This window comes from Nerophis ophidion, linkage group LG17 (assembly GCF_033978795.1).
Source record: "Nerophis ophidion isolate RoL-2023_Sa linkage group LG17, RoL_Noph_v1.0, whole genome shotgun sequence".
In the NCBI taxonomy this organism is placed as follows: Eukaryota; Metazoa; Chordata; class Actinopteri; order Syngnathiformes; family Syngnathidae; genus Nerophis; species Nerophis ophidion.
The window spans coordinates 23,876,623-23,891,772 of record NC_084627.1 but is presented as its reverse complement, the minus strand read 5'-3'; the positions used below and the strand labels follow the sequence as shown (position 1 = coordinate 23,891,772).

Below are 15,150 nucleotides of genomic sequence, written 5' to 3'. Positions count from 1 at the left end.
TAAAAATGCTCCACGGAGCCACCAGGGCGCCACTAAACAGCCGCATGTGGGTCTGGAGCCACGGGTTGCTGACCCACGCTCTATTGCAGGGGTCAGGAACCTTTTGCAAATGTATTTTTGTGAGAGCCATATAATATATTTTTTAAGACTAAATACAAATTAATGTGTGCATTTTTAAGTAAGACCAACATTTTTAAAGTATAATAAGTCTCCCATTCTTTTTACGAACATTGTTATTCTGAAGCTAACCAATAATAAATAAAATACATCTTACCATTAATGCAACTTCTTGAACAGGTGCGGTATAAAACGGACAAATGGATTAAAATGCATGAGAATGTTTTATATTTTGAACGTTATTTTTAACACTGCGATTACCAGCGGAATTATTAATTACTTATCCTGTTAAGTAATTTCTGCTAAGATTTATATGAGAGCCAGATGCAGTCATCAAAAGAGCCACTACTGGCTCTAGAGCGGGGGTCTCAAACTCAGTTCACCTGGGGGCCACTTGATGCAGAGTCTGGGTGAGGCTGGGCCGCAAGAAAATAAAATATTGTAGCGTCCCGGAAGAGTTAGTGCTGCAAGGGGTTCTGGGTATTTGTTCTGTCGTGTTTATGTTGTGTTACAGTGAGGATGTTCCCCCAAATTGTGTTTGTCATTTTTGTTTGTTGTGGGTTCACAGTGTGGCGCATATTTGTAACAGTATACGGCCACCCTCAGTGTGACCTGTGTGGCTGTTGACCAAGTATGCATGCATTCACTTGTGTGTGTGAAAAGCCGTAGATATTATGTGACTGGGCCGGCACGCAAAAGCAGAGCCTTTAAGGTTTCTTGGCGCTCTGTACTTCTCCCTACGTCCGTGTACCACTCCGTACAGCGGCATTTTAAAAAGTCATAAATTTTAATTTTTGAAACTGATACCGATAATTTCCGATATTACATTCCAAAGCATTTATTGGCCGATAATATCGGCAGTCGGATATTAATAGACATCTCTACAAATAACGGTTTGAATTGGTCCAGGTTATCGGAAACTGTTATTACTGACGGACAGGTGTCGCAGTGTGAGTGCAGCCGGGCACGTAAGAAAACCCTTGTCTCCATGGCAACATCTCTGTCGCTTCCACTCATTTGCCGCTTTCCCACTAATGCAGGGGTAGGCAACCCAGAACGTTGAAAGAGACATTTTGGAGCCAAATAACACAACGCTGTCAAGCGCCATTCATATAAAACTCGCAGGCCGCACTAACATTAGACTTTCATATTAAGGTGGGGGCCGCAAAATAACGTCTCGCGGGCCGCAGTTGGCCCGCTTGTCTGAGACCCCTGGTCTAGAGCCATAGGTTCCCTACCCATGCTCTATTGGGAAATAATAAGTGCCATCGTACAGGTTGGGCTGGCATGCAAATTAGGTTTGAGAAGTCTTCACCTTGGAGATTTCTCCAAAAAAGACAGTTGTTAGTGTCCTAACATATCCATGTCCTGACTCCTTTACAGAAAACTGTGTTTGTTTGTGCAGAGGATGGCGAGTGTGAGGATTGTCACCCGTCTTGTGAGTCCTGCTCCGGAGAAGACAGGGACCAGTGTGCAAAATGTGCAAAAGGTCCGTGTGACTTTTATTTAGTGTGAGCAAACCTGGCAATTTTTTGTGTTTTGTTTTGTTTTGTTTTGTTTTTTCAACAAAAAAAACATCTAATTTACCTCCGTCTGTCTGCCGATGTTTGCTTTTCCTTGCTCCTCCAGGGCGCTTCCTGACATCTCAGCAAACATGCGTGTCAAAATGTCCCGGGGCTTTTTTCGGCGGCCGGCTGAGCGGCGAGTGCGAGCCGTGCCCCGCCGGCTGTTTGCATTGCCTGGACTCTGAGCGTTGCACCCGCTGCCTGAACCATCCCAGGGCGCCGTTCTTCCTGCAGGACGGCCAGTGCCTTCAGAAGTGTGTCAGGTCAGAGGTCAATCACTTGTCATACGCGCTCTGTTGACCTGATTTGAATATGCATATGCAGGTGGCTCTTTTTTTTTCGATCGTTCGCGTTGGGAATCAAACCTTGAGGACTTGTTTTAAAGTCACATCTGGAAGTCCCGATTTTACAAAACAATCCCTGACATATCCGCCGGCCATGGTTCTGACATTTCTTCCTTGACATTTATGAGCAATTAAATCAACACTGCAAGTGTGTCGTGTCCTTGCAGACGAGATCCTTGAGCGTCCATAGTGTCTCCGCCTAGAAGACTTATGTGGCTGCCTGATGGGGCTTTATTACCTCCTCCAAGGAACAAATATTCAACCTCTGACTAGGAAAAAAAGCGCATTGGAATAGCAACTAAGTGTGGACTCGCGATGTGAGGGCAAATCAAACTTTGAGTTCATTGAGATGCAGTGCAGTCATTTGATGTCACACATAGTGGTGATGCACTGCATATATATATATGTATATATATATATATATATATATATATATATATATATATTTTTTTTTTTTTTTTTTTTCGGATTATAAGTCGCACCGGCCGAAAATGCATAATAAAGAAGTTCTCAAATGGGGGTACGCGTACCCCTAGGGTTACTTGAAGGTATGCCAAGGGGTACGTGAGATTTTAAAAAATATATTTTAAAAATAGCGACAATTCAAAAATCCTTTATAAATGTGTTTTTTTAATAATACTTTAACAAAATATGAATGTAAGTTCATAAACTGTGAAAAGAAATGCAACAATGCAATATTCAGTGTTGACAGCTAGATTTTTTGTGGACATGTTCCATAAATATTGATGTTTAAGATTTCTTGTTTTGTGAAGAAATGTTTAGAATTAAGTTGATGAATCCAGATGGATCTCTATTACAATCCCCAAAGAGGGCACTTTAAGTTGATGATTACTTTGATGTGAAGAAATCTTTATTTATAATTGAATCACTTGTTTATTTTTCAACAAGTTTTTACTTATTTTTTTTATGTTTTTTCCAGATAGTTCAAGAAAGACGACTACAAATGAGCAATATTTTGCACTGTTATACAATTTAATGAATCTGAAACTGATGACATAGTGCTGTATTCTACTTCTTTATCTCTTTTTTTCAACCAAAAATGCTTTGCTCTGATTAGGGGGTACTTGAATTAAAAAAATGTTCACAGTGGGTACATCACTGAAAAAAGGTTGAGAACCACTGCACTAACCGGTGGTGTGCTGTCAGGGCCAGCAAGGTCTTCTCTGCTGGCCTAACATAACCAGAGATCATGATCATAATTAAAGATAAAAATATTTTTTATTTACTTTCCCTGAATATCTAAAAGTATTTATATTCTCTTCATGTCATATTTTGTCATACTTGCCAACCCACCCAAATTTTCAGTGCCTCTCCCGAAAATCTCCCGAGACAGCCATTCTCCCGAATTTCTCCCGATTTCCAGCTGGACCTGAGTGAGGACAGCCTGTCGTCACATCCACTTTTCCTCCATATAAACAGCGTGCCGGCCCAGTCACGTTATGACATCTACGGCTTTTGGAGAGTGCACAAATGCACACAAACCAAGAAGGAGACTATTATATATGTCTCCATTATCCATAGGTTTATCTATAACCCACAAAAGTTGGCAGGCACGGAGCTATTTCTCAGCGTGTTTTTACTCCAGCCGGCACGTTAATACACTGACACACAACATCCGGAATCCCATCATGCATTGCTTCAAAACTACGGCAAGTAGTAATGTCCAAAAACATAACAGAGATGAAGCAGAAGAACGAAGAAGAGACATGGCGATGATGAGTAAGAAGAAGAAGTACGCTTGCAAGTTCCTAAATGATTGGAAACAAGAATTTCAGTTAATCCAGGACAGATCGAAGGGGAAGGGGTATGCTAGGGAGAGATGGAAGATTCCAGACTCTGGTGCATTTGATGAAGGCACTTTTGTCCATACTACACAGCAATGCATCATCACAGAGGTTGTTCAGCATGGTTAGAAAGATAGTGACAGAGAATAGAACAAGGACGGACAATTCAACCATAAACTCACTCCTTTCCTGCAAATTAAATGTCGCAGATGCTGCCCATACCTATGCTCCTTCAAAGGCTGTGCTACTGGCTGCAAAGCAGCCATCCATCCATTTTCTACCGTTTATTCCCTTTTGGGATCGCGGGGGGCGCTGGGGCCTATCTCAGCTACAATCGGGCGGAAGGCGGGGTACACCCTGGACAAGTCGCACCCTCATCGCAGGGCCAACACAGATAAACAGACAACACCCACACTCACATTCACGCACTAGGGCCAATTTAGTTTTGTCAATCAACCTATCCCCAGGTCCATGTCTTTGGAAGTGGGAGGAAGCCGGAGTACCCGGAGGGAACCCACGCATTCACGGGGAGGACAAGCAAACTCCACACAGAAAGATCCCGAGCCTGGATTTGAACCCAGGACTGCAGGAACTTCGTATTGTGAGGCAGACGCACTAACCCCTCTCCCACCGTGAAGCCCGCTGCAAAGCATTGCACTTTCAAATACAACAATGAGTAGAGGAGTGTAACGTGTGTGTATATGTGTAAATAAATGAACACTGAAATTCAAGTATTTTTTATATATATATATATATATATATATATATACATATATATATATATATATATATATATATATATATATATATATACATATATATATATATATATATATATATATATATATATATATATATATACATTTTTGAATTTCAGTGAATTCTAGCTATAAATATACTCCTCCCCCCTTACCCCCTTAGCCCTGCCCCCTGTAACCAGCCCGCCCACTCCGACCCCACCCACCCCGAACCCGCGAACTTCAAACTGTCAAGAAGTTGTTGACAGCAGCCTATGCAAGTAGCCTGATGTTAACGAGACTGTGATTGGATACTCACTTGTCATTCCAAAGTGAGTATCCATTCACAAGTTGCAATTTAGCAGGAAGCGGGAAGTGTTGTGCCGTAGCCAGACCGGGTTCGCAGAGAAGGAAAACAAAATGTTGATTAAGTGGCAGATAAATTTTTGCAAAGCCATTTTCAAGAAGGATCTTTATTATCTACGTATTATTTATATCGATCAGCCCTATGTGTTGATATCCTCAGGGGTTATCCTGCTGGCCAGGTGTGTCGAAGTTGTACGGCAGGTTGTGCGTCCTGCGAGAAGAACGCCACCTACTGCCTGAGCTGTGAGGAACCTCTGCTGCTCCAAAATCACCAGTGTGTGGACCAGTGTCCTCCGGGTCACACAGTCCGGCTCGACGAGTGCCATCAATGCCCTGCAGCCTGCGACGAGTGCAGCCCCCTCGGGGAGTGCACAGGTATGATATCCAACAGTTTCTCTTCGATTTTCTTCCCCTCACTAAATGGTCCTCCTCGCAGCCTGTGAGGAGTATCATTTCCTCCACGAAGGCCTGTGCATGGCCGAGTGCCCCGACAGCTTCTTCGGCGATGACGAGAGACGGGAGTGTTTGCGCTGTCATGGCGACTGTGATTTGTGTGATGGTCCCAACGATAACGACTGCGATGCTTGCGCCGACCCCTGGGCGATACTGTACAATGGAGCGTGTGTGCCTGTGTGTCCTTCTCATACCTTCATGGACGCCGTGACAGGAGAATGTAAAGGTAATGATCATGAAATCCATCATTCTGGGCGTACAATTTTCTCGGGTCGCTTATTACCACTGTGAAATGTGTTATTATTACACTAAGTATGCACATGTTTTCTCTGCAAATGTGTTTTTTGAGTCAACCCTCCTGGGTTGCTGCCGATTTTCCAGTAACAATTGTTGTGTTTTTGTAATGCCATCACTTATGCAGCATGTTGAGCTCACAGGGCACTCACTGTACGTTGCAGAGTTAGACACACATAATTCAGATTAACGTATTGAGCCACATATAGTGGGGCAAAAAAGTATTTAGTCAGCCACCGATTGTGCAAGTTCTCCCACTTAAAATGATGACAGAGCTCTGTAATTTTCATCATACGTACACAAAAAGTTCTATTTTGGTTTCATCTGACCACATGACATTCTCCCATTCCTCTGCTGTATCATCCTTGTATACATTTTGGTATAAACTCAACTCGTCGTGTTTGGAGGAAGAAGAATACTGAGTTGCATCCCAAGAACACCATACCTACTGTGAAGCATGGGGGTGGAAACATCATGCTTTGGGGCTGTTTTTCTGCTAAGGGGACAGGACGATTGATCCGTGTTAAGTAAAGAATGAATGGGGCCATGTATCGTGAGATTTTGAGCCAAAACCTCCTTCCATCAGTGAGAGCTTTGAATGGTTGACCAAATACTTATTTTCCACCATAATTTACAAATAAATTCTTTAAAATTCCTACAAAGTGAATTCTGGGATTTTTTTTCACATTCTGTCTCTCACAGTTGAAGTGTACCTATGATGAAAATTACAGACCTCTGTCATCATTTTAAGTGGGAGAACTTGCACAATCGGTGGCTGACTAAATACTTTTTGCCCCACTGTATAAGACCCCTAGAAACCAATTTGAAAATATTTAATCTTATATTTGAGATCTATACATGCAAACCAACAGAAGGCCAAAGTGGCTTTTCCCCAAGAAAGGCCGAGCTTTGCTTCCTGTCACTCACTCGCACATAGGGACTGGTCCCTTTCCCGTTTGAACCATTACCAGAGAATCGAGACCGGTACTCAACGGTGCTGATATTTTGTACTTTTGTGTGTGTTCATGTGTTAATAAATGTTTATTTGTTTGATAATGAACTCTCAAAAATTTTAAATTGATTATTTAATAGTGAGCTGATAATGATAACTGTGCTTTCAGGTTGTTTTATCTTGATTTTTTTAAAAATCTGAATCTCATTTGCAAGTACTGCATTTTTCGGAGTGTAAATCGCACCGGCCGAAAATGCTTAACAAAGAAGGAAAAAAATATATATACGTCGCACTGGAGTATAAGTCGTATTTTGGGGGGAAATTTATTAGATAAAACCCAACACCAAGAATAGACATTTGAAAGGCAATTTAAAATAAATAAAGAATAGTGAACAACAGGCTGAATAAGTGTACGTTGTATGAGGCATAAATAACCAACTGAGAAGGTGCCTGGTATATTAACGTAACATATTATGGTAAGAGTATTTCTAATAACTACAACATATAGAACATGCTATACGTTTACCAAACAATCTGTCACTCCTAATCGATAAATCCCATAAAATCTTCTTCTTCGATGTCGATTCTAAACAACTCTGCCAACTCCAAAGGTAGACATTGCGCCGCTTCCTCTTCCATCGGTACGTCGCTTACGTCAGAGTCATCGTCAGTTGCATAATTCACAACTTCCAGCTTGTAGCCTGCAGTATATGACTTCCTTTTCGGTGCCATTTTTGTTCAGTCCTTTTCACTTTTTTTAAGTTAGCACCAATGTTGAAATGGTGGAAGTAGTAGCAGGTTGTCACGAAGTGGTGGTGAAGAACCTCAAGAAGAAGAGATGACAGGCTTGGAAAATGAAAACATGGTTTTAATGTTAAAAAAAAAAATAAGGCAAGGAAAACACAAACCTGAAACCAGCAAACAAGGACAGTAGTCGGGATCCAGGGAATAGCTCTCAGCTTCCAAAAAAAGGCAGTCCATAACACACAGCAAACAGTACTCCAGCCTCACTGGAGGGCAAGGCATGTTTAAATAATGCCTCTGATTAGTGCTCAGGCAGCAGGTGAGCGGGAGAACACTAATCAGAAGCAGGTGGAAATAATAAGTCAACATGGAAACTAAAACAAACAAGGGTGCACAAAAAACAGGAACCGAAGGAGTCTTAGATTGAAAATAAAAACATAACCCAGACCACAGATCATGACACAGGTAGCATCTTTTTTTCCCACAATGCACTTCTGCCATGACCCGTCTCTGCTGAATTTTCATTGGTTGACGTGTGTGTGACATTTGCTGATATCCGGCTAGTCTCTTACGTGAATGAGATAAATAATATTATTTGATATTTTACGGTAATGTGTTAATAATTTCACACATAAGTCGCTCCGAAGTATATGTCGCACCCCCGGCCAAACTATGAAAAAAACTGCGGTTTCTTGTCCGGAAAATACGGTATGCATTCGTTTCAGTTTCCGTAGTCCGGAAGAAGTCTTTGCCAGTTAGACTTAGACTTAGATTTCCTTTATTGTCATTCAAATTTGAACTTTACAGTACAGATAAGAACGACAATTAGTTGCATTAACTCGTTGTAGTGCAGGATAAAAGAGCAATAAGGTGAATGTTCACGGATTTATGTTATATTGTGTTTATAGTCCAGTTAATCCGTTTTTGGGGGGAATTGAGGGGATTACTATGTTGCGTTCAAGAGTCTTATGGCCTGAGGGAAGAAGCTGTTACTGAACCTGGAGGTTCTGCTACGGAGGCTGCGGGACCTCTTTCCAGAGTCCAGCAGTGACGTCCTTGATGAGCGTGCCAGTCTCTTCTTTCGTTGAGTCCTATAAAGTCTTTACCCTGGAAGTCACAGGTGCCAAAATCCATACTCTGGGGCCAGATCTGGCGTGCCACATAATTTTATATGGCCTGTGAAAGCCTACAAGTCACTTGCGTCTTTTCTTACTAAATATATTCAACTTTTCATTTGGACAGAAAAAAATACATGTACTGCAAGCAATTTCATATATTTTAAACTTGATTTAATATTACCTTCCAAACATTCAAGGTAGCTCAGTGGCCAAAATGTTACCGTAAATAAAAACAAAACTGCAGTATCAATTTTCAATCCCGCTGGGGATGGTTTCCTGCTGGCTCCACTTTGGATGGGACTTTCGCTACTATATTGGATCCACTTTGGACCTTATTCTCACGGTTACGTTGGATCCACTATGGATTGGACTTTCACAATATCATGTTAGATCCACTCGACATCCATTGCTTTCAGTCCCCTAGTGGGGGGTGGGGTGTTGCCTACATATGTGGTCCTCTCCAAAGGTTCTCATAGTCATCATGGTCGATGTCACACTGGGGTGAGTTTTTCCTTGCCCTTATGTGGGCCCTACCAAGGATGTCGTTGCGGTTCGTGCAGCCCTTTGAGACACTTGTGATTTAGGGCTATATAAATAAACATTGATTGATTGATTGATTTATAGTAATACAAAAATAACATAAAATTTTACAGTAAAAACTGTGGTACTGTTTTTCCATTTTCCATTCATGTGCTGTAAAAAATAGAAAATATATTTTATTGTAAAATTTTGACAACCGAGCTGTCAGATTTTTTTTTTTACTGTAAATTTTACAGATTTTTTTTAGCGGACGTACAAATATATATATATATATATATATATATATATATATATATATATACATTTTCTACCGCTTATTCCCTTTTGGGGTCGCGGGGGGCGCTGGTGCCTATCTCAGCTACAATCGGGCATTAATGCAAAATGCTGTAATAATATCATGTGGCTTTTTAGAATAACATATTTAATGTTAAAAGCCCTCTGAGAGCAGCCATAACTGCCATGTGGCCCTAAATAACGAGTCTGAGAGATGTATGCCGAGAGAAGATTATATCACGCCAAGGCATGGCAGGTTGTGCGGGTTTATGGAGGCAGCTCGTTAATCCCAGGCAGTTGCGCTGAATGCAGATTTCCTGCAGCCGCAGCGGAGACGAAACGCCCATGGGTGTGGCCCGCGGGGCTCTCACTGAATCGCACAAATTGATGAGTGGTGGTGGCAGAGGGGCAGCACGGTGGAAAAGGGGTTAGTACATGTGCTTCAAAATACGAAGGTCCTGAGTAGTCCTGGGTTCAATCCCGGACTCGGGATCTTTCTTTGTGGAGTTTGCATGAACTCCCCTTGACTGCGTGGGTTCCCTCCAAAGACATGCACCTAGGGATAGGTTGATTGGCAACACTAAATTGGCCCTAGTGTGTGAATGTGAGTGTGAATGTTGTCTGTCTATCTGTGTTGGCCCTGCGATGAGGTGGCGACTTGTCCAGGGTGTACTCCGCCTTCTGCCCGAATGCAGCTGAGATAGGATCCAGCACCCCCTGCCACCCCGAACGGGACAAGCAGTAGAAAATGGATGGATCGATGGTGACAGGAGTTTGAGCCGTAACACAATCTACAATGTAAATAGTCATGAAAATTAAAAAAAACGCATTGAAATGAGAAGGTGTGTCCAAACTTTTGGCTTGTACTGTATATTTAACACAAACAACAATTCGCTTTGTTACCTAAAACACAAAAGCTAGGATATTTTTTTTTTAAATAGCTTTACATATTCAAATTGTTTTTGTATACAGTGTACAGGATTCATATGACTCTGTACGATGGCGGATACCTTGTGAGGGGGGTGTAATCATTTTGCAATGCAGTCTCTTGAAAATGATGGAAAGCGCCACCCTACACAGGAACTGACGCTGTGGTCAAAGTTGGAATCTACTGCCGTCTGGCGGCCAAAGTGAATAGTGCACCAATTTCTTCACGTTTTATGTGTCAGGTAAATCGCGATGAATGGGGTCGTATGAATCCCCCCTGTATAAAATGTATCAAAGTGGCTGTAGCAGTCGCTGCCTAGCGGTCCCACTAATATACACGTCACTACAGACAAGCGTGCAAAGTTGAAAAAGTTGTAATGTTTTTGACAAGATCATTCTTCTCTACTGTTCCCGGTTGCTACTGTTAAAGACAACAGGTGATTAGATAACTCGTACCACCGGGGAGATCCAATCACCTTTTCAGTTGTGTCTCCCCTTTCTGATGGTGCTCTGTCCTCAGAACCATGGACAGAGGCGCTGACCTCCGCTACTGCAGGCAGCGTTGGCCACACCACCCTCCACAGTGGCCCTCCACAGTTTTTCATTTTCAGCAAGCGTTTGGACACCTCTGGTTTGATAAGTTCTAGCACTGCTGAGGAGGCTGGTTCTCACGAGGATATGCAAAACCCTCGGCAGATATCAGATAATAAATCATGTATTTTAGTAAGTCTTGGTCCTGAGGAGAAACTCCATTTCTAATTCAGGTCTCGAGCTGAAAAAGTTATGAAAGAAAAAAAAAACACTCAAAGTCGAAACCCAATTTACTTGTGTCTAATTTTTTATTCTACATTAAGAACTTTTCTCTCCGAGCGTGCTGAATATTTTTTTTTTCTTTTTTCTTTTGGGGGCTCAGACTAAAATAGCAACGCTCCTCAGACAGGCAGCTGTCAAACGCTGGAAACGGCACAGAGTCGCCTGGAGAAAGATACTCTTCTGGTTTTGTTGTTCCCAAAACAGGAGAAGAAACACGGCGAGGGCGGGGATTGTGGTTCTCCGCAGAAATCGTTGCAGGCGACGCCAGCATCTTTTGTCTCGCAGCAGTTGTCAGCGGCAGAACGTTTAAAAAACACTGCAACATGCAGACACTACTACTTCAGTAGGAGATACTGTACATACTGTACACACACTACAATGTCATTCATTTTTAGACTGTGACGCCTCCTGCCTTACCTGCGTGGGCCCCTTGGCTGCCTCCTGCTCCGGCTGCAGAGGGGACCACCGGCTGGAGGAGGAAGAGGAGGAAGAGGGCAGAGGCCGCTGCGTGCTGCTGGCCGACGAGTGTTCGCCGCATCAGTATCCCGACACGCAGGGAGGATGCCTCCCTTGTCACAAATACTGCCAGCGCTGCTCGGGTCCTGAGAAGAGCCACTGCTTGAGCTGCAAGCTGAGACATCTCCTCCTCAGTGAGTCTCATCTTTCAAATTCATGTAGGAGAGTAAAACTTCATGTATGTATGACTTTTCAACAGGGAAAAAGGCAGTCCTGACCGCAATATATTACAAATCTTTCTTGCAGTGGCTAACAATCTGAAAAAAATTATAAATATCTGTGTGTATTTCGTAATTGCCGCGGTATAATCCAGGAATCGGGGCCGGGCTTTTATTCTGAAGCTTAATTTTGCACTGAACAGGAAGTCACTGTGTGTATGTTTTAATGCTGTTAAATAACAATACTTTGTTTTTTTAATTTTTTTATACACGTAATAAACAGACCAGCGTGTCATAGAAAAAGCCTCCTCGGGTCACAAAGTTTGTGTCGACGTCGACTTAAGAGGGCATTTTTAATAGTAAAACCCTGCAATACTTAAAATATTTATTGTGGTGGCTAAAAAAATATATATATATATATATATATATATATATATATATATATATTAGTCAGCCACAGATTGTGCAAGTTCTCCCACTTAAAATGATGACAGAGGTCTGTAATTTTCATCATAGGTACACTTCAACTGTGAGAGACAGAATTTGAAAAAAAAAAAAATCGAGGAATTCACATTGTAGGAATTTTAAAGAATTTATTTGTAAATTATGGTGTAAAATAAGTATTTGGTCAACCATTCAAAGCTCTCACTGATGGAAGGAGGTTTTGGCTCAAAATCTCACGATAAATGGCATCATTAATTCTTTCCTTAACACGGATCAATCGTCCTGTCCCCTTAGCAGAAAAACAGCCCCAACGCATGATGTTTCCACCCCCATGCTTCACAGTAGGTGTGGTGTTCTTGGGATGCAACTCAGTATTCTTCTTCCTCCAAACACAACGAGTTGAGTTTATACCAAAAAGTTCTATTTTGGTTTCATCTGACCACAATCCTCTGCTGTATCATTCATGTATCCATTTTGGTATAAACTCAACTCGGGTCCAAAATACAACAAAGAGGAAATTTGTAGTCCACAACTTGTTTTTTTTCTTTCGTACTGGCCACCACATCATTTTAAAGATGGTTCTGAGAGAAGGACATTTGAACACCTTTTTCGTTATCGTTTTAATGCTAATAACGATCAATTGATGAAAACTTGAGAACATAAAAGTGGGCAGTTAGTGTCACTCCAGAGAGTATATCATGACAAAACTAACAATAGCACACAAAGTGTACTTATACGACATTGCTAAATCATCATGGTAGCCGTTAGCTGTGAGCTACCTTGGTTTACAACGTTCAACCCAGGGGCCATTTGTTTGTTTTTATTCACCCAACAAATAATAAATACATTGGTAAAGGCAAAGTAAAAAATGTTACACTCAATAATTATGTTTGTCCTCCTAAACAGTCCGATTAAAGCTCTTTGTCAAGCTAAAGTTTTAGCTAGCAAGAAAATGGCACACAGTTTATCAATAAACGGCGATAAAATGTTTACGTATTTTGTGGTTTTCTATTTACCGTGTGTACCGTTATATTGTAATTTGCGTCCAAGGGTCCATTGTGCCATCAAACGTACGTAAACATAAAAGAAGACTTATTTTCTGTTAAGCTCAATGCAGAAAATGGAGGCAAGGTTTGGGATAAAAAATTAAAATATTTAATAAGTTAAAAATGGTAACTAAAGGTGATGGGGCAAAAGTGCGAAATATAACAAAAGTAGTCTCTTTCAGAGGTTGGCAGAGCAAAGGCCAGGACGCACGCAGTGTGGAAAAACTAGTCCTCTCAAATCAAGGTGGCTAGGAAAAAAAAACACAACGAGGTCAGAATTATAGGAATATGCAAAGGCCACATACCAGGGAAGCAGAATCATGGAAGCACATGTCAGAGCGGAGTTCAGGAACAATAACCGGCAGGGACCAGCTGGCGGGGACGCGCTTAAATGCTACCAGGAAGTGATTAGCAGCAGGTGTGCTTCGTTGGGGACAAAAAGACTGGGGAGAGAAACTAACAAACCAATAGAGAAGGCAGGGAGAAGACAACAAACACAACAATTTTGATTTGGTGCTTTTTAGTAGTAATTTTTAGAGATGTCCGATAATTTCGGACTGCCGATATAATCGGCCGATAAATGCTTTCAAATGTAATATTTGAAATTATCGGTATGGGTTTCAAAAAGTAAAATTTATGACTTTTGCAAAACGCAGCTGTGAGAAGTACGGAGCGCCAATAAACCTTAAAGGCACCGCCTTTGCATGCCGGCCCAATCACATAATATAATAAATAATAAATGGGTTGTACTTGTATAGCGCTTTTCTACCTTCAAGGTACTCAAAGCGCTTTATACGAATATCCACGGCTATTCACACACACAAGTGAGTGCAATGCATACTCGGTCAACAGCCATACAGGTCACACTGAGGGTGGCTGTATAAACATCTTTAACACTGTTACAAATATGTGCCACACTGTAAACCCACACCAAACAAGAATGACAAACACATTTCGGGAGAACATCCGCACCGTAACACAACATAAACACAACAGAACAAATACCCAGAACTCCTTGCAGCACTAACTCTTCCGGGAGGCTACAATTTACACCACTTGCTACCCTGTAAAAAACCCCGCCCACCTCAACCTCCTCATGCTCTCTCAGGGAGAGCATGTCCCAAATTCCAAGCTGCTGTTTTGAGGCATGTTAAAAAAAATAATGCACTCCGTGACCTCAATAATAAATATAGCAGTGCCATGTTGGCATTTTTTTTCCATAACTTAAGTTGATTTATTTTGGAAAACCTTGTTACATTGTTTAATGCATCCAGCCGGGCATCACAACAAAATTAGGCATAATAATGTGTTCATTCCACCACTGTATATATCGGTATCGGTTGATATCGGAATCGGTAATTAAGAGTTGGACAATATCGGCAAAAAAGCCATTATCGGACATCTCTATTAATTTTATGTAAATGCAACAAACCATGCCAAAAAAAAAAAAGACAAACATATTCATACAGTTGGAAAGTGCAAACTATTTCCATGTGTACATCAACACACTGTGCTTGGTTTGTGGGTACAGATGGCACCTGCGTGGATCAATGCCCGCCGGATCACTACGCCGACGAGTTGCGTCAGAAATGTGATGCGTGCCACCCGACATGTCAGTCCTGCGTGGGAAAACACCGTCACGAGTGTCTGACCTGCAGGGACCGCCTGTTTCGAGACGGCAAAGAATGCATGGAGACGTGTCGCCACAAGTAAGCCCCTCACACCCACCTTTTTAAGCTCAAACTCAATATTGTTGTTGCTAAAGTATAGCCCGTATTTCTATACGCTATTCATTATTGTACAGTAGGAAGGGGACAGCTGTGGCCCCGTTCGTTATGGTTTACCTGACACATGAAACGTGTCAAATTAGGGGGTTGGATCAGTGGTTCTCAAATGGGGGTACCAGTACCCCTGTGGGTACTTGAAGGTATGCCAAGG

General features: G+C 41.8%; 1 protein-coding gene across 1 annotated transcript in view; it reads left to right on the top strand.

The window, feature by feature from the left end:
• LOC133536657 (proprotein convertase subtilisin/kexin type 5-like) overlaps positions 1 to 15,150 on the top strand; it is a 150,718-nt gene that overhangs the window by 109,619 nt on the left and 25,949 nt on the right. Inside the window, exons 27-32 of the mRNA XM_061877277.1 lie at positions 1,523 to 1,606; positions 1,747 to 1,945; positions 5,095 to 5,309; positions 5,371 to 5,613; positions 11,444 to 11,698; positions 14,744 to 14,921. Of these exons, the coding sequence (XP_061733261.1) occupies positions 1,523 to 1,606; positions 1,747 to 1,945; positions 5,095 to 5,309; positions 5,371 to 5,613; positions 11,444 to 11,698; positions 14,744 to 14,921 (1,174 nt within the window). The remainder of the gene's footprint in view (positions 1 to 1,522; positions 1,607 to 1,746; positions 1,946 to 5,094; positions 5,310 to 5,370; positions 5,614 to 11,443; positions 11,699 to 14,743; positions 14,922 to 15,150) is intronic.